Genomic DNA, 22,744 nt, shown 5'->3' with positions numbered 1-22,744 from the left:
CTAAGCTAGTCCCCTCCTGGACCTGAGTGAGAACAGAGGAAAGTGCATGTCCCAAAATGTTTTAGTTCAAAGATGAGCTGATGCCAGACAGAGCTGGTGTTCCTGCTACGTACCTCCGTATCCCTGCCCGTTGTAGGGAATACCGACACACTGAGAGGAGTCACAGTATCCAGAAGGTCCAGGAGGGCCGCGCACTCCGGCGTAGCCTGGACGTCCAGGGGGACCACGAGGCCCTTCAGAGCCTGGCGGTCCTGGAGGTCCTGTCCTGCTCTCTCCTGGAGGACCTGTGAGGGAAATAGATGCCAGACTGATCAGTACATGCAAGCAATTGATCCCCGATGTGATCGGGGGGCGGAGCCTTCACAGCAACATGGCGGCTCGGTTCCTGCCTGTGATTCTGATCCCTGAGACAAGCAGATGTTTACGTGTCCGCCATCATCACGGCGCTTGGCTGTAGCTGGAAACATAAATTTAAAAAGGCCTCCTCAGCTGCAGGGGGATGAAACGCACCGTGAAGGCTGCAGAACCAGACCTGATGAGGACCATTACTCGCTGCCTTCAGATGTGTTCATCAGTCCAACCACGTCTAACGAGTTGTTTCAATGTGTCCACAGGAGCCGAAACACCCAGAGGAGGAGGAGGGTGAAGGGCTGGATAGGGATGCAGTACTTCAGAGGACCACTTGGGGGTGTTCTCTAAGGTAATTTCCCTCCATAAAAACTGTTTGTACCTGTGGTTTTTCTGTCCAGGACAGAGTATTGTTCCAGGTAAACATTGATCCAGATGTGTATTTGCGCTGTCCGTTTGATGGAGGATGCATCTGGGGTGAACAGGACTTAGCTCGCTATCCCATAATGCAATGCGGTGCAAACAGAACGATAACAGAGGAGGAAGCGCAGAACTTTCCATCGTTTCTGCAGGAACGGCTTCATGAAGCATCATTCCGTACGTGGAAGTTAAACACTGAGAAATGGCCATAGACAACGTTACCATGGATACGGTTTATCAACAGCCTGCTAGAAAAAACATCTGGACTTCCGAGTGTAAACTCAGAGCACAGGTGAGATTTCAGTGGTGTCCCAGACTGGGACCAGACCCCGGAGTCTGCAAGCCATTCAGCTATGTGCGACCAGGAGTTTCCATCATCGTCTTCCTCTGCAGGCGGCTGTTATCTGGAGTTGACAAATGATGTCTTCATGTTTACAGCTCCATATTTGTCATTTATACAATGAGTTAATTGTCCGTTCATTTTCTACCGCTTGGGGTTGGCTCATGGGGGGAGGTAAGGCCAGCCATGAGGTCGACTCAGTCCAGCCTGTCCGGTAGGGCTGCAACAATTAGTCGACAATAAAAATATTCAACAACAAATTTAGCCATCGACTATTGGCAAAAAAAAACTACCAAGTGAGACATAGTCTTCTTTTTAAATCTCTGCTGAGAGTCGCACAGTGAAGAAAATGGCAGCGGAGAACGTCAAAAGTCTGGGATAACTTTAAACTTACAAAATAAATACATGTGAGGTTTGTAAAGCGGAGGAACGTCGGACTTACTTAACAACCTCATGCAAGATTTCAAAGCTGAAAGTGAAATAAGATCCATTTATAATAATCATGAGACACAGAATCCGACTGCTCGACTAGTCGTTTTAATAGTCGGTGACTAATAGACCATCAGAATAGTCATTAGTTGCAGCCCTAGTGTCCGGGGTCTCCTTCATATATACCACCTCCAGCTCGGGTCCTCCAGGCATCTGGTGGAGCCTCCTCTCCGTGCTCCGATGACCACTGGTACTACTGTTGCCTTCACCTTCCATGCTTTCCTTTGCTGCTTATCCATGATCACAATGTCCGGTTGGTTGGCCACCACCGTGTCGTCGGTCTGTATCTGGAAGTCCCACAGGATCTTGGTCCTCTCGTTCTCCACCACCGTGGGTGGTGTTTCCATGTATTCTTTGCCTGCCGTGAGGTGCTGGATTGTCTGGGGTGGGACCCTCCATGCAAATGTTTGTACAGTGTGATGGCTAAACTACTAGGCTTACTTTGTGCCAGCCTACCAGTCTTTTGTGGTTTTCCTTTAAACAGATTTCTCTGCTGCTAGTTCTGGAGAACACCATCGGTGATGGACCTGGCAAATCAGCTTCATTTTCACCAACTCTCTTTGGAGATCTCCAAACCGACGTGACCTCATCTTCACATTGGTTCAGATGTCACGTCTGGCATTTTTTTTTGCTGCCTTCACGTAGAAGATTAAAGGACTGATGACTCAGCAGGATTTAGAAAAACTGGTCCACATGTATCTTTAGTAGACTGGACTACTGTAACGCTGTCTTCACAGGTCTCCCTAAAAAGTCCAGACACCTGCAGTTAGTCCATAACGCTGCTGTTCCAGTCCTCACTAAGACCAGGAACGTAGATCCTAGACCTCCAGTCTTCACTAAGACCAGGAACGTAGATCCTAGAACTCCAGTATATTTATATCTGTAATGAATCAGCTGTAGATATTGTAAACGCTCAAATCGAGTTTTCTCCAGCAGGGAAGTGTGTAGACGTACCTGCAGGCCCTCTTGGTCCTTTCTGTCCGACTCCTTCAGATCCTCGGTCACCCTTCTCTCCTGCAGGCCCTGAAGGGAACAATCAAACCATAAGTTCAGGGCTTGGACCTGGTACCTTCGGCACTGCCTTGTGGTTTACGAACTTCATACCTCTCTCTCCTTGCTGTCCAGGTAAACCGGGGCTTCCAGGGAAACCGTTCCTTCCTGCCTGGCCCGGTTCTCCACTGGGTCCCTGCCTGCCAGGAGATCCGGGAGGACCTGGAGGTCCTGGGTTATTGCTGCGGTACATGCCGTTGGGGATCTGGTTGAGTAAAGTGTTGACGCGGTTCATTTGATCTGAGGAAGAAGAGGATGGAGCGTTACAGAAGCAACCAGGAGCTTCAGACGTGCAGGTGAAGCAGGACAGTAGACGCACCGTTGACGAGCTGCGAGCACACCTGCCTGGCGATGGACCGCATCATGTTCTGAGGAGCAAAGTCGCCCTGTGTGCAGAGAGAATGCATTAAATCCAGCTTCGACTGATGAGTCAGGATTGATGTCCGGCTTCTGTAAGAACGTCTTAATGTCGACAGTGTCTCATGTTACTTTTCTACTTTTCAGACCTATAACGCTGGAATTCTGTCTGATTTCCTCCTGCAGATTGACTGTTAGAAGAAGAAGTTGGCCCCATCTGAGTTGAAAAATGGTCTGTATCTAAAGAAATCTTGGAAAAGGTGCCTAACTCCAGTCTGGGTCTAGGAGCGAGCTTTCTACTGAAACTGCTCTGGTGAGAATCCAGATGCCTTGGATACTGGTCCCTGACCTTACCTCCGCCTTCGACACCACTGATCCCCACATCCTGTTTAATAGGCTCTGTGCGTGGGCGGTTCATGTCTCCGCAGCCCCAGTCCATTCACCCTGTAAATGCTGCTATCTGGACTCCTGGGCTGTACTGATACAATAAAACGCTGGATGGCCGACATCTTCCTTCACTTCTGTGGTTTGATTTGACAAATCGTTGTGATTTACCTCTCGTATGGAAACACTGCCAACTGAGGGCCAGGGCCTCTTACGCTGGACCGGCCTTCATCTCATCCCGTCTAGACTACGCTGGCTTCCTGTTCAGCCATGGATCCCATATAAAACACCACACCCAGGCCCTAAAGCCAGGACCTACACCTGTCCTGTACCTCGTACCCGTGTGAAGACCTGTGGGGACGGAGCTCTGGTCTCCACCGTCGAGGTTCGGTAAACGAGACCTGTAACATTTAGAACTTCGTCTGGTTTAATACGGTTTGGCTTCTTGTCACTCCTGAACACTTGGGTTTATTTATGTTTCATTTGCTTCTGTGTTCAGATAAACTCAAATCTAATGTAGGTTCAATGTTTTGGTCATAAAATCTTTTTGTATATTTCAGGCTCCAGACTGCACTGGTCTTACTGGTTTCTGTGCGTGGAGGTGGTCCAGGTCTACTCACCCTCTCTCCTTTGTCTCCTTTGGGACCAACAGAACCCTGAAAGCAGAAAAAGCAAACTGTTGAAGGCGTTCACACCCGATATGTGCCGGACGTTCGATGCTGCTGACACTCACAGGAGCACCGGAGTCTCCGGGGTTTCCTGACTGTCCCGTAGGACCCGGTATTCCGGGGGATCCTGGAGGCCCCTGTGTGGAGAAACAGACGTGTTCTGTCAGGTGTGATGGACGATAAACCAGCACCATGCTGCCCTTTAGCAAGGCCTCATTGCTCTGCTGGGTTCCTGTGCCGGCAGCTCTCAGTTCTACACCAGTCAAACCATAAAAAGTCTCACCATGGGCCCCGCTGGTCCCCTGGGTCCGACTGGTCCTTCCTTTCCTGGGGGGCCCTGGAACACAAGACAGTCCTGAAAACCTGAACTGGTGCCCTTCAAAGACTCATTAAAACCCATCTGTGTGAACTAACCCTCACTCCAGCTGGTCCCATGGGGCCGACGGCACCGGCAGGACCCGGGGAGCCCTGCAAACACCACAAATCACCCAGTTTAAAAGTACGAGCAACTCCAAGCGTCGGCTCTCTGAACTGGATCTGAGTTCTTCAGAAAAGCTGCTCACACCGTTTATAGTCCGTCCTCGCTGGTCTTTGATGCTCGGCATTAGATTTACAAGCAGCGTAATATATTCCAGATCCGTTTTACGGCCTTCATGAAGCCAAGCCTGCAAGTCATTAAATGCATGTTGCTGCAGCATCTGCTCCTACACGGTCACCTGCAGCAACATCCACACCGCGGGCGGCGGACTACTGGAGCGAGGAGCCGGGTAACTGGTGGGACCACGCTCCGCATGGAGGCTGCTGCACGGGTTCGATTCCCGCCACCGCAGTGTTTTAACCAGAACTTAGCTGAGTTCATCTCAGTAGGTGGCCTCACCTTATCTTAGCTTTTTCCAGATAACTTGACTACTTGTCAGGAATTCATTCAGAAGGACCGCCTGACTGGTTCCTATCCAGTTTTGTTTTTCTGATGGAAACTAGGGCTGGGCGGCATACGGAGTACCCTCGATGTGTACCGGGCCTGGGAAATGACTCTGTGACCTGGTCCAGGTTTATAAGGTCAGAACTGGACCGACAGATTTAGTGAATTGAAGTGTCAGTAAACAGATTAAACTCTCTGCTGTCTCGTTCCCCCTCATCAGACTTACGTAAGAGGCTGCGTTCCAGGGAGAGATGAAAATACCGATACCCAGTAATTCATCCTGCCTCAGCCTCACTGTGTGGTTTATCTCCTGAACTCCTCGTGTTTCCAGATAAAACAACCTGCATTAAGAGGAGCTTTTCTCCTCTGACTGGCTCTTAAACAGCACCGTTAATCAAGCTGACTTGTTCTTGGCTCCTTCTGAGCTCAACTTTAATTTAAAAGTAATATTTAGAAAGCAAAGGGACTCAACCCCTCCCTCTCTGAATCCTCCCCAGCTGGAAAAGCATCTGCGTGCGGCAGCGTGGCCAAAAGCCAGGCCAGTAGTCAAAACGTGAATCATCCCCGTTTCAAAAACACAAAACCAGAGACACTTACTTTCTGCCCAGGCAAGCCGGAGTCACCAGGGTCTCCCTTAGGTCCAGGACGGCCCTGAAAGCAGAAAAGCTCATCGTGACTGATGGGAACAAACACGGCGGTGTTAGCATGACGACGTGGGTTTGGCTGATTTGTGTTTAGATACGTTTGTTTACATCATGCTTCTGCACACAAGCCTGATAGCTTCCTCTCATCCAGATCATCTTCCTCATCATCACATTTATTCTTTGTGTTCAGCTTCGGTTATCTGGTTCAGTTAGAAAAATCACCTCTTCTTGATGAGATCCTTCAGTCCAGCAGATGATAGCAGCAATGCTAACATGTAGCATGGCAACATGACGAGATCAACTCTGCTAAAAGACTCTCCCAAGCATCGGGATCCAACCTCCACCAGTAAAATGTGAAGCCTATGTGGAAGTACAAAAAAACTGCAGTTCCCCCCTCGTCCACTAGGGGATCCAAAATAGAGCAAATCCCCATAGACTCCCATGTTAAAAAGACCAACTTCACAGCAGAAATAAACATGTTTAAAGCCTGGTACAAAAATCCATTTTAGGATTAAAAGGTCAAGTTTACCTTCATGACAACTGTGAGGGCGTGTCCTTTTGATTGACAGGTATCCAATATCCGTGGAAAGAAGGGAGAGCACAGCACAACCGCGGCTTTTAGTCGGCTAACAGCGCACCTTAGCTTTAGCCTGCCACTGTTAGCTACACTTACTCGGGGTTAGCTCGGTTAGCTCTTAGCTACCGGCAGCTCGGAGTTTGATGACTGTCAATCATCCACCCCCACCTTCACATTCCTCTTCTCAGTTCCACCTCTTTGCCCATTTTTGGATTTTCCGAGACTAACGACACGCGTGACGCTGCCAAGATGGCGACGGTGGGAACACCCAACAAGCTTTACTTTTGCTCTTCAGAAACCTACGGGTGATGTCACAGAGGCTCCGCCCATCTTTTATTTACAGTCTGTGGATCCAACCCAAACACAGTTCAGAGCCCCAGCAGAAAACCAGGAGAGCAGCTCTGTCCAAGTTAGAGCTTCTGGTCCTTTCTCCACACAAACCAGGAGTCACATGACAGCAGAGACTCTGCTGGTTCCAGAGACGTCTGTCTCCCCACGGTGGGACAGAAACACCAGAGCTAGCAACCAGAACCAGAAACCAGGTCTTCCTGTTGCTGATTCCAGCACTAAAAACTCTAACGTGTTCTCTTATGACTCTGCCTTTGACATGAACCATGAAGGTCCTGCTGGTTTCCGTGGAGATTCCCAGGCTAGTCTTCACTTTACTACCGCTTTAATACCAAGAATTAAGCTGAACTTTTGTTATATAGACTTCGGTACTTGGGCCTGTTGAGAACTGCTGAGCCTACAGAGTCCTGCTGGTTTCACCGCGCGTTTGCTCCTAAACGATGTGGACTCGGTCTTGTAACGGCTCCTCTACGTTTTCCTTGTGTTCACACAGTGAGCGTCTGGACCCAAAGCCCGGATCACATCAGAGGCTTTAAACGTTCCATCTGATCGGATCAGAACTGGTCTCAGACGGACGTCCCAGGTCTGATCTACAGTCCGTCGCTGAGGTCTGCATGGTGTCTGTTCCTCCCCATCAATCTCTACTTATCCCTCAGACATGTGTGTCAGGTGTGTTTACGAACATACCGCCTCTCCTGGAATGGACATCCCACTAGGTCCTTGGGGGCCGGGCAGACCCATCGGCCCCGGCGGTCCGGGATCTCCTCGCGGGCCGATCGGTCCCTGTGAACCCAGACAGGAGGAGTGTTTACAGACCATCTCTGAGGAGAACAGTGATGGAGGAGGAGCTGCTCTGCGGATCAGGAAGAGAAACCACGACTTCACTCGTTTCAGGATTGTTCTGCTCTGACTCTTAAACCTCCATCGGGTCTCAGAGGTCTAGCTCTCCTACCACTGGACCCTTTCGGTGGTCTATGGACTTTTCCAGGATTTAAAGAAGTCATGTCTTTAACATGACTTCTTTAAACTTGTGTTTGTTTCAGTAACAATATTTTTTCTCCTGAAAGCCAAGACTTGAGAGAACGATGAGATGAGAAAAGGTTTGGTCACTTCTGTGTGTTATTTCTACAAAGTTCTGTTAGTAATAAATTCTGCTTTCTTCTTCTGGTCGACCTTTATGCTGCTACATCTATTCATACATTCATTTTACATCATTTACCTCCCAGTCTGACAGCTGCTACACACTGGTTTATACTGGGATTAAAAGCTGTTACACACTGGTTTATACTGGGATTAAAAGCTGCTACACACTGGTTTATACTGGGATTAAAAGCTGCTACAGACTGGTTTATACTGGGATTAAAAGCTGCTACAGACTGGTTTATACTGGGATTAAAAGCTGTTACACACTGGTTTATACTGGGATTAAAAGCTGTTACACACTGGTTTATACTGGGATTAAAAGCTGTTACACACTGGTTTATACTGGGATTAAATGCTGTTACACACTGGTTTATACTGGGATTAAAAGCTGCTACAGACTGGTTTATACTGGGATTAAAAACTGCTACAGACTGGTTTATACTGGGATTAAAAGCTGCTACAGACTGGTTTATACTGGGATTAAAAGCTGCTACACACTGGTTTATACTGGGTTTAAAAGCTGTTACACACTGGTTTATACTGGGATTAAAAGCTGCTACAGACTGGTTTATACTGGGATTAAAAGCTGCTACAGACTGGTTTATACTGGGATTAAAAGCTGCTACAGACTGGTTTATACTGGGATTAAAAGCTGCTACAGACTGGTTTATACTGGGATTAAAAGCTGCTACAGACTGGTTTATACTGGGATTAAAAGCTGCTACAGACTGGTTTATACTGGGATTAAAAGCTGCTACAGACTGGTTTATACTGGGATTAAAAGCTGCTACACACTGGTTTATACTGGGATTAAAAGCTGCTACACACTGGTTTATACTGGGATTAAAAGCTGCTACAGACTGGTTTAAACTGGGATTAAAAGCTGCTACACACTGGTTTATACTGGGATTAAAAGCTGCTACACACTGGTTTATACTGGGATTAAAGGCTGCTACAGACTGGTTTATACTGGAATTAAACGCTGCTACAGACTGGTTTATACTGGGATTAAAAGATGCTACAGACTGGTTTATACTGGGATTAAATGCTGTTACAGACTGGTTTACACTGGGATTAAAAGCTGCTACAGACTGGTTTATACTGGGATTAAAAGCTGCTACAGACTGGTTTATACTGGGATTAAAAGCTGCTACAGACTGGTTTATACTGGGATTAAAAGCTGCTACAGACTGGTTTATACTGGGATTAAAGGCTGTTACAGACTGGTTTATACTGGGATTAAACGCTGCTACAGACTGGTTTATACTGGGATTAAAAGATGCTACAGACTGGTTTATACTGGGATTAAATGCTGTTACAGACTGGTTGATACTGGGATTAAAAGCTGCTACAGACTGGTTTATACTGGGATTAAAAGCTGTTACAGACTGGTTTATACTGGGATTAAAAGCTGCTACAGACTGGTTTATACTGGGATTAAAAGCTGCTACACACTGGTTTATACTGGGATTAAAAGTTGCTACACACTGGTTTATACTGGGATTAAAAGCTGCTACAGACTGGTTTATACTGGGATTAAAAGCTGCTACACACTGGTTTATACTGGGATTAAAAGCTGCTACAGACTGGTTTATACTGGGATTAAAGGCTGTTACAGACTGGTTTATACTGGGATTAAACGCTGCTACAGACTGGTTTATACTGGGATTAAAAGATGCTACAGACTGGTTTATACTGGGATTAAATGCTGTTACAGACTGGTTAATACTGGGATTAAAAGCTGCTACAGACTGGTTTATACTGGGATTAAAAGCTGCTACAGACTGGTTTATACTGGGATTCAAAGCTGCTACAGACTGGTTTATACTGGGATTAAAAGCTGTTACAGACTGGTTTATACTGGGATTAAAAGCTGCTACAGACTGGTTTAGATTGGGATTAAAAGCTGCTACAGACTGGTTTATACTGGGATTAAAAGCTGCTACAGACTGGTTTATACTGGGATTAAAAGCTGTTACAGACTGGTTTATACTGGGATTAAAAGCTGCTACAGACTGGTTTATACTGGGATTAAAAGCTGCTACAGACTGGTTTATACTGGGATTAAATGCTGCTACAGACTGGTTTATACTGGGATTAAAAGCTGTTACAGACTGGTTTATACTGGGATTAAATGCTGCTACAGACTGGTTTATACTGGGATTAAAAGCTGTTACAGACTGGTTTATACTGGGATTAAAAACTGCTACAGACTGGTTTATACTGGGATTAAAAGCTGCTACAGACTGGTTTATACTGGGATTAAAAGCTGCTACAGACTGGTTTATACTGGGATTAAAAGCTGTTACAGACTGGTTTATACTGGGATTAAAAGCTGCTACAGACTGGTTTAAACTGGGATTAAAAGCTGCTACAGACTGGTTTATACTGGGATTAAAAGCTGCTACAGACTGGTTTATACTGGGATTAAAAGCTGCTACAGACTGGTTTATACTGGGATTAAAAGCTGTTACAGACTGGTTTATACTGGGATTAAAAGCTGTTACAGACTGGTTTATACTGGGATTAAAAGCTGTTACAGACTGGTTTATACTGGGCTTAAAAGCTGCTACAGACTGGTTTATACTGGGATTAAAAGCTGCTACAGACTGGTTTATACTGGGATTAAAAGCTGCTACAGACTGGTTTATACTGGGATTAAAAGCTGCTACACACTGGTTTATACTGGGATTAAAAGCTGCTACAGACTGGTTTATACTGGGATTAAAGGCTGTTACAGACTGCTTTATACTGGGATTAAAAGCTGCTACAGACTGGTTTATACTGGGATTAAAAGCTGCTACAGACTGGTTTATACTGGGATTAAAAGCTGCTACAGACTGCTTTATACTGGGATTAAAAGCTGTTAAAGACTGGTTTATACTGGGATTAAAAGCTGTTACAGACTGGTTTATACTGGGATTAAAAGCTGTTACAGACTGGTTTATACTGGGCTTAAAAGCTGCTACAGACTGGTTTATACTGGGATTAAAAGCTGCTACACACTGGTTTATACTGGGATTAAAAGCTGCTACAGACTGGTTTATACTGGGATTAAAGGCTGTTACAGACTGCTTTATACTGGGATTAAAAGATGCTACAGACTGCTTTATACTGGGATTAAAAGATGCTACAGACTGGTTTATACTGGGATTAAATGCTGTTACAGACTGGTTGATACTGGGATTAAAAGCTGCTACAGACTGGTTTATACTGGGATTAAAAGCTGTTACAGACTGGTTTATACTGGGATTAAAAGCTGCTACACACTGGTTTATACTGGGATTAAAAGCTGCTACACACTGGTTTATACTGGGATTAAAAGTTGCTACACACTGGTTTATACTGGGATTAAAAGCTGCTACAGACTGGTTTATACTGGGATTAAAAGCTGCTACACACTGGTTTATACTGGGATTAAAAAGCTGCTACAGACTGGTTTATACTGGGATTAAACGCTGCTACAGACTGGTTTATACTGGGATTAAACGCTGCTACAGACTGGTTTATACTGGGATTAAAAGCTGCTACAGACTGGTTTATACTGGGATTAAATGCTGTTACAGACTGGTTGATACTGGGATTAAAAGCTGCTACAGACTGGTTTATACTGGGATTAAAAGCTGTTACAGACTGGTTTATACTGGGATTAAAAGCTGCTACAGACTGGTTTATACTGGGATTAAAAGCTGCTACACACTGGTTTATACTGGGATTAAAAGCTGCTACACACTGGTTTATACTGGGATTAAAAGCTGCTACAGACTGGTTTAAACTGGGATTAAAAGCTGCTACACACTGGTTTATACTGGGATTAAAAGCTGCTACACACTGGTTTATACTGGGATTAAAGGCTGCTACAGACTGGTTTATACTGGAATTAAACGCTGCTACAGACTGGTTTATACTGGGATTAAAAGATGCTACAGACTGGTTTATACTGGGATTAAATGCTGTTACAGACTGGTTTACACTGGGATTAAAAGCTGCTACAGACTGGTTTATACTGGGATTAAAAGCTGCTACAGACTGGTTTATACTGGGATTAAAAGCTGCTACAGACTGGTTTCTACTGGGATTAAAAGCTGCTACAGACTGGTTTATACTGGGATTAAAGGCTGTTACAGACTGGTTTATACTGGGATTAAACGCTGCTACAGACTGGTTTATACTGGGATTAAAAGATGCTACAGACTGGTTTATACTGGGATTAAATGCTGTTACAGACTGGTTGATACTGGGATTAAAAGCTGCTACAGACTGGTTTATACTGGGATTAAAAGCTGTTACAGACTGGTTTATACTGGGATTAAAAGCTGCTACAGACTGGTTTATACTGGGATTAAAAGTTGCTACACACTGGTTTATACTGGGATTAAAAGCTGCTACAGACTGGTTTATACTGGGATTAAAAGCTGCTACACACTGGTTTATACTGGGATTAAAAGCTGCTACAGACTGGTTTATACTGGGATTAAAGGCTGTTACAGACTGGTTTATACTGGGATTAAACGCTGCTACAGACTGGTTTATACTGGGATTAAAAGATGCTACAGACTGGTTTATACTGGGATTAAATGCTGTTACAGACTGGTTAATACTGGGATTAAAAGCTGCTACAGACTGGTTTATACTGGGATTAAAAGCTGCTACAGACTGGTTTATACTGGGATTAAAAGATGCTACAGACTGGTTTATACTGGGATTAAATGCTGTTACAGACTGGTTGATACTGGGATTAAAAGCTGCTACAGACTGGTTTATACTGGGATTAAAAGCTGTTACAGACTGGTTTATACTGGGATTAAAAGCTGCTACACACTGGTTTATACTGGGATTAAAAGCTGCTACACACTGGTTTATACTGGGATTAAAAGTTGCTACACACTGGTTTATACTGGGATTAAAAGCTGCTACAGACTGGTTTAAACTGGGATTAAAAGCTGCTACACACTGGTTTATACTGGGATTAAAAGCTGCTACAGACTGGTTTATACTGGGATTAAACGCTGCTACAGACTGGTTTATACTGGGATTAAACGCTGCTACAGACTGGTTTATACTGGGATTAAAAGATGCTACAGACTGGTTTATACTGGGATTAAATGCTGTTACAGACTGGTTGATACTGGGATTAAAAGCTGCTACAGACTGGTTTATACTGGGATTAAAAGCTGTTACAGACTGGTTTATACTGGGATTAAAAGCTGCTACAGACTGGTTTATACTGGGATTAAAAGCTGCTACACACTGGTTTATACTGGGATTAAAAGCTGCTACACACTGGTTTATACTGGGATTAAAAGCTGCTACAGACTGGTTTAAACTGGGATTAAAAGCTGCTACACACTGGTTTATACTGGGATTAAAAGCTGCTACACACTGGTTTATACTGGGATTAAAGGCTGCTACAGACTGGTTTATACTGGAATTAAACGCTGCTACAGACTGGTTTATACTGGGATTAAAAGATGCTACAGACTTGTTTATACTGGGATTAAATGCTGTTACAGACTGGTTTACACTGGGATTAAAAGCTGCTACAGACTGGTTTATACTGGGATTAAAAGCTGCTACAGACTGGTTTATACTGGGATTAAAAGCTGCTACAGACTGGTTTATACTGGGATTAAAAGCTGCTACAGACTGGTTTATACTGGGATTAAAGGCTGTTACAGACTGGTTTATACTGGGATTAAACGCTGCTACAGACTGGTTTATACTGGGATTAAAAGATGCTACAGACTGGTTTATACTGGGATTAAATGCTGTTACAGACTGGTTGATACTGGGATTAAAAGCTGCTACAGACTGGTTTATACTGGGATTAAAAGCTGTTACAGACTGGTTTATACTGGGATTAAAAGATGCTACAGACTGGTTTATACTGGGATTAAATGCTGTTACAGACTGGTTGATACTGGGATTAAAAGCTGCTACAGACTGGTTTATACTGGGATTAAAAGCTGTTACAGACTGGTTTATACTGGGATTAAAAGCTGCTACACACTGGTTTATACTGGGATTAAAAGCTGCTACACACTGGTTTATACTGGGATTAAAAGTTGCTACACACTGGTTTATACTGGGATTAAAAGCTGCTACAGACTGGTTTAAACTGGGATTAAAAGCTGCTACACACTGGTTTATACTGGGATTAAAAGCTGCTACAGACTGGTTTATACTGGGATTAAACGCTGCTACAGACTGGTTTATACTGGGATTAAACGCTGCTACAGACTGGTTTATACTGGGATTAAAAGATGCTACAGACTGGTTTATACTGGGATTAAATGCTGTTACAGACTGGTTGATACTGGGATTAAAAGCTGCTACAGACTGGTTTATACTGGGATTAAAAGCTGTTACAGACTGGTTTATACTGGGATTAAAAGCTGCTACAGACTGGTTTATACTGGGATTAAAAGCTGCTACACACTGGTTTATACTGGGATTAAAAGCTGCTACACACTGGTTTATACTGGGATTAAAAGCTGCTACAGACTGGTTTAAACTGGGATTAAAAGCTGCTACACACTGGTTTATACTGGGATTAAAAGCTGCTACACACTGGTTTATACTGGGATTAAAGGCTGCTACAGACTGGTTTATACTGGAATTAAACGCTGCTACAGACTGGTTTATACTGGGATTAAAAGATGCTACAGACTGGTTTATACTGGGATTAAATGCTGTTACAGACTGGTTTATACTGGGATTAAAAGCTGCTACAGACTGGTTTATACTGGGATTAAAAGCTGCTACAGACTGGTTTATACTGGGATTAAAAGCTGCTACAGACTGGTTTATACTGGGATTAAAAGCTGCTACAGACTGGTTTATACTGGGATTAAAGGCTGTTACAGACTGGTTTATACTGGGATTAAACGCTGCTACAGACTGGTTTATACTGGGATTAAAAGATGCTACAGACTGGTTTATACTGGGATTAAATGCTGTTACAGACTGGTTGATACTGGGATTAAAAGCTGCTACAGACTGGTTTATACTGGGATTAAAAGCTGTTACAGACTGGTTTATACTGGGATTAAAAGCTGCTACAGACTGGTTTATACTGGGATTAAAAGTTGCTACACACTGGTTTATACTGGGATTAAAAGCTGCTACAGACTGGTTTATACTGGGATTAAAAGCTGCTACACACTGGTTTATACTGGGATTAAAAGCTGCTACAGACTGGTTTATACTGGGATTAAAGGCTGTTACAGACTGGTTTATACTGGGATTAAACGCTGCTACAGACTGGTTTATACTGGGATTAAAAGATGCTACAGACTGGTTTATACTGGGATTAAATGCTGTTACAGACTGGTTAATACTGGGATTAAAAGCTGCTACAGACTGGTTTATACTGGGATTAAAAGCTGCTACAGACTGGTTTATACTGGGATTAAAAGCTGCTACAGACTGGTTTATACTGGGATTAAAAGCTGTTACAGACTGGTTTATACTGGGATTAAAAGCTGCTACAGACTGGTTTAGATTGGGATTAAAAGCTGCTACAGACTGGTTTATACTGGGATTAAAAGCTGCTACAGACTGGTTTATACTGGGATTAAAAGCTGTTACAGACTGGTTTATACTGGGATTAAAAGCTGCTACAGACTGGTTTATACTGGGATTAAAAGCTGCTACAGACTGGTTTATACTGGGATTAAATGCTGCTACAGACTGGTTTATACTGGGATTAAAAGCTGTTACAGACTGGTTTATACTGGGATTAAAAGCTGCTACACACTGGTTTATACTGGGATTAAAAGCTGCTACAGACTGGTTTATACTGGGATTAAAGGCTGTTACAGACTGCTTTATACTGGGATTAAAAGATGCTACAGACTGCTTTATACTGGGATTAAAAGATGCTACAGACTGGTTTATACTGGGATTAAATGCTGTTACAGACTGGTTGATACTGGGATTAAAAGCTGCTACAGACTGGTTTATACTGGGATTAAAAGCTGTTACAGACTGGTTTATACTGGGATTAAAAGCTGCTACACACTGGTTTATACTGGGATTAAAAGCTGCTACACACTGGTTTATACTGGGATTAAAAGTTGCTACACACTGGTTTATACTGGGATTAAAAGCTGCTACAGACTGGTTTAAACTGGGATTAAAAGCTGCTACACACTGGTTTATACTGGGATTAAAAGCTGCTACAGACTGGTTTATACTGGGATTAAACGCTGCTACAGACTGGTTTATACTGGGATTAAACGCTGCTACAGACTGGTTTATACTGGGATTAAAAGATGCTACAGACTGGTTTATACTGGGATTAAATGCTGTTACAGACTGGTTAATACTGGGATTAAAAGCTGCTACAGACTGGTTTATACTGGGATTAAAAGCTGCTACAGACTGGTTTATACTGGGATTAAAAGCTGTTACAGACTGGTTTATACTGGGATTAAAAGCTGCTACACACTGGTTTATACTGGGATTAAAAGCTGCTACAGACTGGTTTATACTGGGATTAAAAGCTGCTACACACTGGTTTATACTGGGATTAAAAGCTGCTACAGACTGGTTTATACTGGGATTAAAAGCTGCTACAGACTGGTTTATACTGGGATTAAAAGCTGCTACACACTGGTTTATACTGGGATTAATAGCTGCTACACACTGGTTTATACTGGGATTAAAAGCTGCTACAGACTGGTTTATACTGGGATTAAAAGATGCTACAGACTGGTTTACACTGGGATTAAAAGCTGCTACAGACTGGTTTATACTGGGCTTAAAAGCTGCTACAGACTGGTTTATACTGGGATTAAAAGCTGCTACAGACTGGTTTATACTGGGATTAAAAGCTGCTACAGACTGGTTTATACTGGGATTAAAAGCTGCTACAGACTGGTTTATACTGGGATTAAAAGCTGTTACAGACTGGTTTATACTGGGATTAAAAGCTGTTACAGACTGGTTTATACTGGGATTAAAAGCTGTTACAGACTGGTTTATACTGGGATTAAAAGCTGCTACAGACTGGTTTATACTGGGATTAAAAGCTGCTACAGACTGGTTTATACTGGGATTAAAAGCTGTTACACACTGGTTTATACTGGGATTAAAAGCTGCTACAGACTGGTTTACACTGGGATTAAAAGCTGTTACAGACTGGTTTACACTGGGATTAAAAGCTGCTACACACTGGTTTATACTGGGATTAAAAGCTGCTACAGACTGGTTTATACTGGGATTAAAAGCTGCCACACACTGGTTTATACTGGGATTAAAAGCTGCTACAGACTGGTTTATACTGGGATTAAAGGCTGTTACAGACTGGTTTATACTGGGATTAAACGCTGCTACAGACTGGTTTATACTGGGATTAAAAGCTGCTACAGACTGGTTTATACTGGGATTAAATGCTGTTACAGACTGGTTGATACTGGGATTAAAAGCTGCTACAGACTGGTTTATACTGGGATTAAAAGCTGTTACAGACTGGTTTATACTGGGATTAAAAGCTGCTACAGACTGGTTTATACTGGGATTAAAAGCTGCTACACACTGGTTTATACTGGGATTAAAAGTTGCTACACACTGGTTTATACTGGGATTAAAAGCTGCTACAGACTGGTTTATACTGGGATTAAAAGCTGCTACACACTGGTTTATACTGGGATTAAAAGCTGCTACAGACTGGTTTATACTGGGATTAAAGGCTGTTACAGACTGGTTTATACTGGGATTAAAAGATGCTACAGACTGGTTTATACTGGGATTAAATGCTGTTACAGACTGGTTAATACTGGGATTAAAAGCTGCTACAGACTGGTTTATACTGGGATTAAAAGCTGCTACAGACTGGTTTATACTGGGATTAAAAGCTGCTACAGACTGGTTTATACTGGGATTAAAAGCTGTTACAGACTGGTTTATACTGGGATTAAAAGCTGCTACAGACTGGTTTAGATTGGGATTAAAAGCTGCTACAGACTGGTTTATACTGGGATTAAAAGCTGCTACAGACTGGTTTATACTGGGATTAAAAGCTGTTACAGACTGGTTTATACTGGGATTAAAAGCTGCTACAGACTGGTTTATACTGGGATTAAAAGCTGCTACAGACTGGTTTATACTGGGATTAAAAGCTGCTACACACTGGTTTATACTGGGATTAAAAGCTGCTACACACTGGTTTATACTGGGATTAAAAGCTGCTACAGACTGGTTTATACTGGGATTAAAAGCTGTTACAGACTGGTTTATACTGGGATTAAAAGCTGCTACAGACTGGTTTATACTGGGATTAAAAACTGTTACAGACTGGTTTATACTGGGATTAAAAGCTGTTACAGACTGGTTTATACTGGGATTAAAAGCTGTTACAGACTGGTTTATACTGGGATTAAAAGCTGCTACGGACTGGTTTATACTGGGATTAGAAGCTGCTACAGACTGGTTTATACTGGGATTAAAAGATGCTACAGACTGGTTTATACTGGGATTAAAAGCTGCTACAGACTGGTTTATACTGGGATTAAAAGATGCTACAGACTGGTTTATACTGGGATTAAAACCTGTTACAGACTGGTTTATACTGGGATTAAAAGCTGCTACGGACTGGTTTATACTGGGATTAAAAACTGTTACGGACTGGTTTATACTGGGATTAAAAGCTGCTACGGGCTGGTTTATACTGGGATTAAAAGGTGATACAGACTGGTTTATACTGGGATTAAAAGCTGCTACAGACTGGTTTACACTGGGATTAAAAGCTGCTACACACTGGTTTATACTGGGATTAAAAGCTGCTACACACTGGTTTATACTGGGATTAAAAGTTGCTACACACTGGTTTATACTGGGATTAAAAGCTGCTACAGACTGGTTTAAACTGGGATTAAAAGCTGCTACACACTGGTTTATACTGGGATTAAAAGCTGCTACAGACTGGTTTATACTGGGATTAAACGCTGCTACAGACTGGTTTATACTGGGATTAAACGCTGCTACAGACTGGTTTATACTGGGATTAAAAGATGCTACAGACTGGTTTATACTGGGATTAAATGCTGTTACAGACTGGTTAATACTGGGATTAAAAGCTGCTACAGACTGGTTTATACTGGGATTAAAAGCTGCTACAGACTGGTTTATACTGGGATTAAAAGCTGCTACAGACTGGTTTATACTGGGATTAAAAGCTGTTACAGACTGGTTTATACTGGGATTAAAAGCTGCTACACACTGGTTTATACTGGGATTAAAAGCTGCTACAGACTGGTTTATACTGGGATTAAAAGCTGCTACACACTGGTTTATACTGGGATTAAAAGCTGCTACAGACTGGTTTATACTGGGATTAAAAGCTGCTACAGACTGGTTTATACTGGGATTAAAAGCTGCTACACACTGGTTTATACTGGGATTAAAAGCTGCTACACACTGGTTTATACTGGGATTAAAAGCTGCTACAGACTGGTTTATACTGGGATTAAAAGATGCTACAGACTGGTTTATACTGGGATTAAAAGCTGCTACAGACTGGTTTATACTGGGCTTAAAAGCTGCTACAGACTGGTTTATACTGGGATTAAAAGCTGCTACAGACTGGTTTATACTGGGATTAAAAGCTGCTACAGACTGGTTTATACTGGGATTAAAAGCTGCTACAGACTGGTTTATACTGGGATTAAAAGCTGTTACAGACTGGTTTATACTGGGATTAAAAGCTGTTACAGACTGGTTTATACTGGGATTAAAAGCTGCTACAGACTGGTTTATACTGGGATTAAAAGCTGCTACAGACTGGTTTATACTGGGATTAAAAGCTGCTACAGACTGGTTTATACTGGGATTAAAAGCTGCTACAGACTGGTTTATACTGGGATTAAAAGCTGCTACAGACTGGTTTATACTGGGATTAAAAGCTGCTACAGACTGGTTTATACTGGGATTAAAAGCTGCTACAGACTGGTTTATACTGGGATTAAAAGCTGTTACACACTGGTTTATACTGGGATTAAAAGCTGCTACAGACTGGTTTACACTGGGATTAAAAGCTGTTACAGACTGGTTTACACTGGGATTAAAAGCTGCTACACACTGGTTTATACTGGGATTAAAAGCTGCTACAGACTGGTTTATACTGGGATTAAAAGCTGCCACACACTGGTTTATACTGGGATCAAAAGCTGCTACAGACTGGTTTATACTGGGATTAAAGGCTGTTACAGACTGGTTTATACTGGGATTAAACGCTGCTACAGACTGGTTTATACTGGGATTAAAAGATGCTACAGACTGGTTTATACTGGGATTAAATGCTGTTACAGACTGGTTGATACTGGGATTAAAAGCTGCTACAGACTGGTTTATACTGGGATTAAAAGCTGTTACAGACTGGTTTATACTGGGATTAAAAGCTGCTACAGACTGGTTTATACTGGGATTAAAAGCTGCTACACACTGGTTTATACTGGGATTAAAAGTTGCTACACACTGGTTTATACTGGGATTAAAAGCTGCTACAGACTGGTTTATACTGGGATTAAAAGCTGCTACACACTGGTTTATACTGGGATTAAAAGCTGCTACAGACTGGTTTATACTGGGATTAAAGGCTGTTACAGACTGGTTTATACTGGGATTAAAAGATGCTACAGACTGGTTTATACTGGGATTAAATGCTGTTACAGACTGGTTAATACTGGGATTAAAAGCTGCTACAGACTGGTTTATACTGGGATTAAAAGCTGCTACAGACTGGTTTATACTGGGATTAAAAGCTGCTACAGACTGGTTTATACTGGGATTAAAAGCTGTTACAGACTGGTTTATACTGGGATTAAAAGCTGCTACAGACTGGTTTAGATTGGGATTAAAAGCTGCTACAGACTGGTTTATACTGGGATTAAAAGCTGCTACAGACTGGTTTATACTGGGATTAAAAGCTGTTACAGACTGGTTTATACTGGGATTAAAAGCTGCTACAGACTGGTTTATACTGGGATTAAAAGCTGCTACAGACTGGTTTATACTGGGATTAAAAGCTGCTACGGACTGGTTTATACTGGGATTAAAAACTGTTACGGACTGGTTTATACTGGGATTAAAAGCTGCTACGGGCTGGTTTATACTGGGATTAAAAGGTGATACAGACTGGTTTATACTGGGATTAAAAGCTGCTACAGACTGGTTTACACTGGGATTAAAAGCTGCTACACACTGGTTTATACTGGGATTAAAAGCTGCTACAGGCTGGTTTATACTGGGATTAAAAGCTGCTACAGACTGGTTTATACTGGGATTAAAAGCTGCTACAGACTGGTTTATACTGGGATTAAAAGCTGCTACAGACTGGTTTATATTGGGATTAAAAGCTGTTACAGACTGGTTTATACCGTGGGTTTTAAGGGTTAAACTTTTGTTTCCACGTGAAGCTACTTGTCTGTATTAATGAGAAGGTGAAGCAGTAGATTTTAAACAGACAGGGTGTATTACAGTACTCACAGCAGAACCGGCCTCTCCTCTTTCACCTCGAGGACCTTTGCTGCCGGGGGCGCCCTGAGGAGGGAGAATCTATCATGTTAAAGGCTACATGAGACAGTAAAGAAGTAAACATCCATCTGAGAGGCCTTAAACCCCACATTAAGCCTCCTGAGACGTTTAATCTCCTCCATTAAAGGCGTGAGACTGGAGATGTGTTCGATTCCTGAGCTGATCCCAGGACGCACCATCCATCCATCCGTCCATCCATCCACCCATCATCCATCATCCATCCACCCATCATTCATCCATCCATCCACCCACCCACTCATCTATCCATCATCCATCCATCCATTCACCCATCATCCACCATCCATCCACCATCCATCCATCCATCCATCCATCCATCCATCATCCATCATCCACCCACCCACCCACCCATCCATCTATCTATCCACCCATCCATCCACCCATCCATCCATCCATCATCCATTCACCCACCATCCATCCACCCATCATCCATCTATCTATCCATTATCCATCCACCCATCATTCATCCATCCATCCATCCACCCACCCACTCATCTATCCATCATCCATTCACCCATCATCCATCCATCCATCAATCACTTATCCACCCACCTATCCATCATCCATCCATCCAGCTGCAGATCCGACCCAGATGTTTAAGCTGGATCGGTGAACCATCTCTACGTGTTTGGTTATGAGTGGGATTATGGATAAACATCAAATAAATTAATAAGTTTAATAATAGTCGGAGATGTTTCTCAGTTTTTCCAGCAGGGATCAGAAATTCTTCGGTTACTGAACATCAAACATATAAAATGTTTCCTCTGTAGCTTTAGCAGTAATGTAGATTTCAGATTCTACATGAAATAAACGTTTATCCAACATGGAAGCTTGACGGGAGGGCTGCAGCTCAGTGAACAACAGATTCCTCTGGAAGCCCCCCTCCCACACCCAAGTTAAGGATCGCAGCCTTTTTATTAGTCGTGGAACATTTTTCCATCCTGTCACTACGATCGTGTGTTGGATGGTGGAGCTGAAGCTGCTTTCGGCTGTTATTTATGGTTATTTATGTACTGAAACTTGTACCAGGGACAATAATTCGGCCTGAAGAACATTAACCCCAGAAAACATCTCAGCAATGTCTTGTAAAAGCTTTTAAGAGAAGGGAGATGGTAGACCGTGGTGCAAGTCTGACAGCTGATGGATGAACCTTCATCCTCCTCCTCTTCTTTGACCCTTTGACTTTACAGATGTAAAGATAAGATGATGGTAGTGTTCATGTTTTATCCCCAGACTGCAGCTCTCATCCTGTCCTGACTTGTCATCCTATTAAATCATTTACACATTTTTGGGCTGTAGGTAGGAAAGTTTTTCCCTTTTAAAACTTCTGCTTTCGGGCATTTTTGTTCATTTTTCTCATCTTTGCTTTTTTGGCTGCGTCACGGCTGATTAAAACTGAGAAAGGTGACCACCAGGGGGCGCTAAGAGTTATTTGTTCATGTCTAAGTGTGAAATACTTTACAAATCAACATTGTGTGTGTGAAATAACTTCTGATTATC

The 22,744-nt window shown here is 42.9% G+C and overlaps 1 protein-coding gene across 6 annotated transcripts in view; it reads right to left on the bottom strand.

Moving 5' to 3' along the window:
• col12a1b (collagen, type XII, alpha 1b) overlaps nucleotides 1-22,744 on the bottom strand; it is a 182,808-nt gene that overhangs the window by 2,961 nt on the left and 157,103 nt on the right. For all 6 annotated transcript variants that reach the window (XM_041976517.1, XM_041976512.1, XM_041976515.1 and 3 more), the window contains 11 exons: nucleotides 21,179-21,232; nucleotides 7,235-7,330; nucleotides 5,576-5,629; nucleotides 4,471-4,524; nucleotides 4,340-4,393; nucleotides 4,122-4,193; nucleotides 4,009-4,044; nucleotides 2,967-3,033; nucleotides 2,702-2,887; nucleotides 2,552-2,620; nucleotides 114-284 (listed from right to left, as the gene is read on the bottom strand). In XM_041976517.1, the coding sequence (XP_041832451.1) occupies nucleotides 114-284; nucleotides 2,552-2,620; nucleotides 2,702-2,887; nucleotides 2,967-3,033; nucleotides 4,009-4,044; nucleotides 4,122-4,193; nucleotides 4,340-4,393; nucleotides 4,471-4,524; nucleotides 5,576-5,629; nucleotides 7,235-7,330; nucleotides 21,179-21,232 (913 nt within the window). The remainder of the gene's footprint in view (nucleotides 1-113; nucleotides 285-2,551; nucleotides 2,621-2,701; nucleotides 2,888-2,966; nucleotides 3,034-4,008; nucleotides 4,045-4,121; nucleotides 4,194-4,339; nucleotides 4,394-4,470; nucleotides 4,525-5,575; nucleotides 5,630-7,234; nucleotides 7,331-21,178; nucleotides 21,233-22,744) is intronic.

The sequence above is a fragment of the Melanotaenia boesemani genome, chromosome 22 (assembly GCF_017639745.1).
Source record: "Melanotaenia boesemani isolate fMelBoe1 chromosome 22, fMelBoe1.pri, whole genome shotgun sequence".
In the NCBI taxonomy this organism is placed as follows: Eukaryota; Metazoa; Chordata; class Actinopteri; order Atheriniformes; family Melanotaeniidae; genus Melanotaenia; species Melanotaenia boesemani.
Note: the sequence above shows the minus strand (reverse complement) of the source record. Positions and strands in the feature narration are given on the sequence as shown.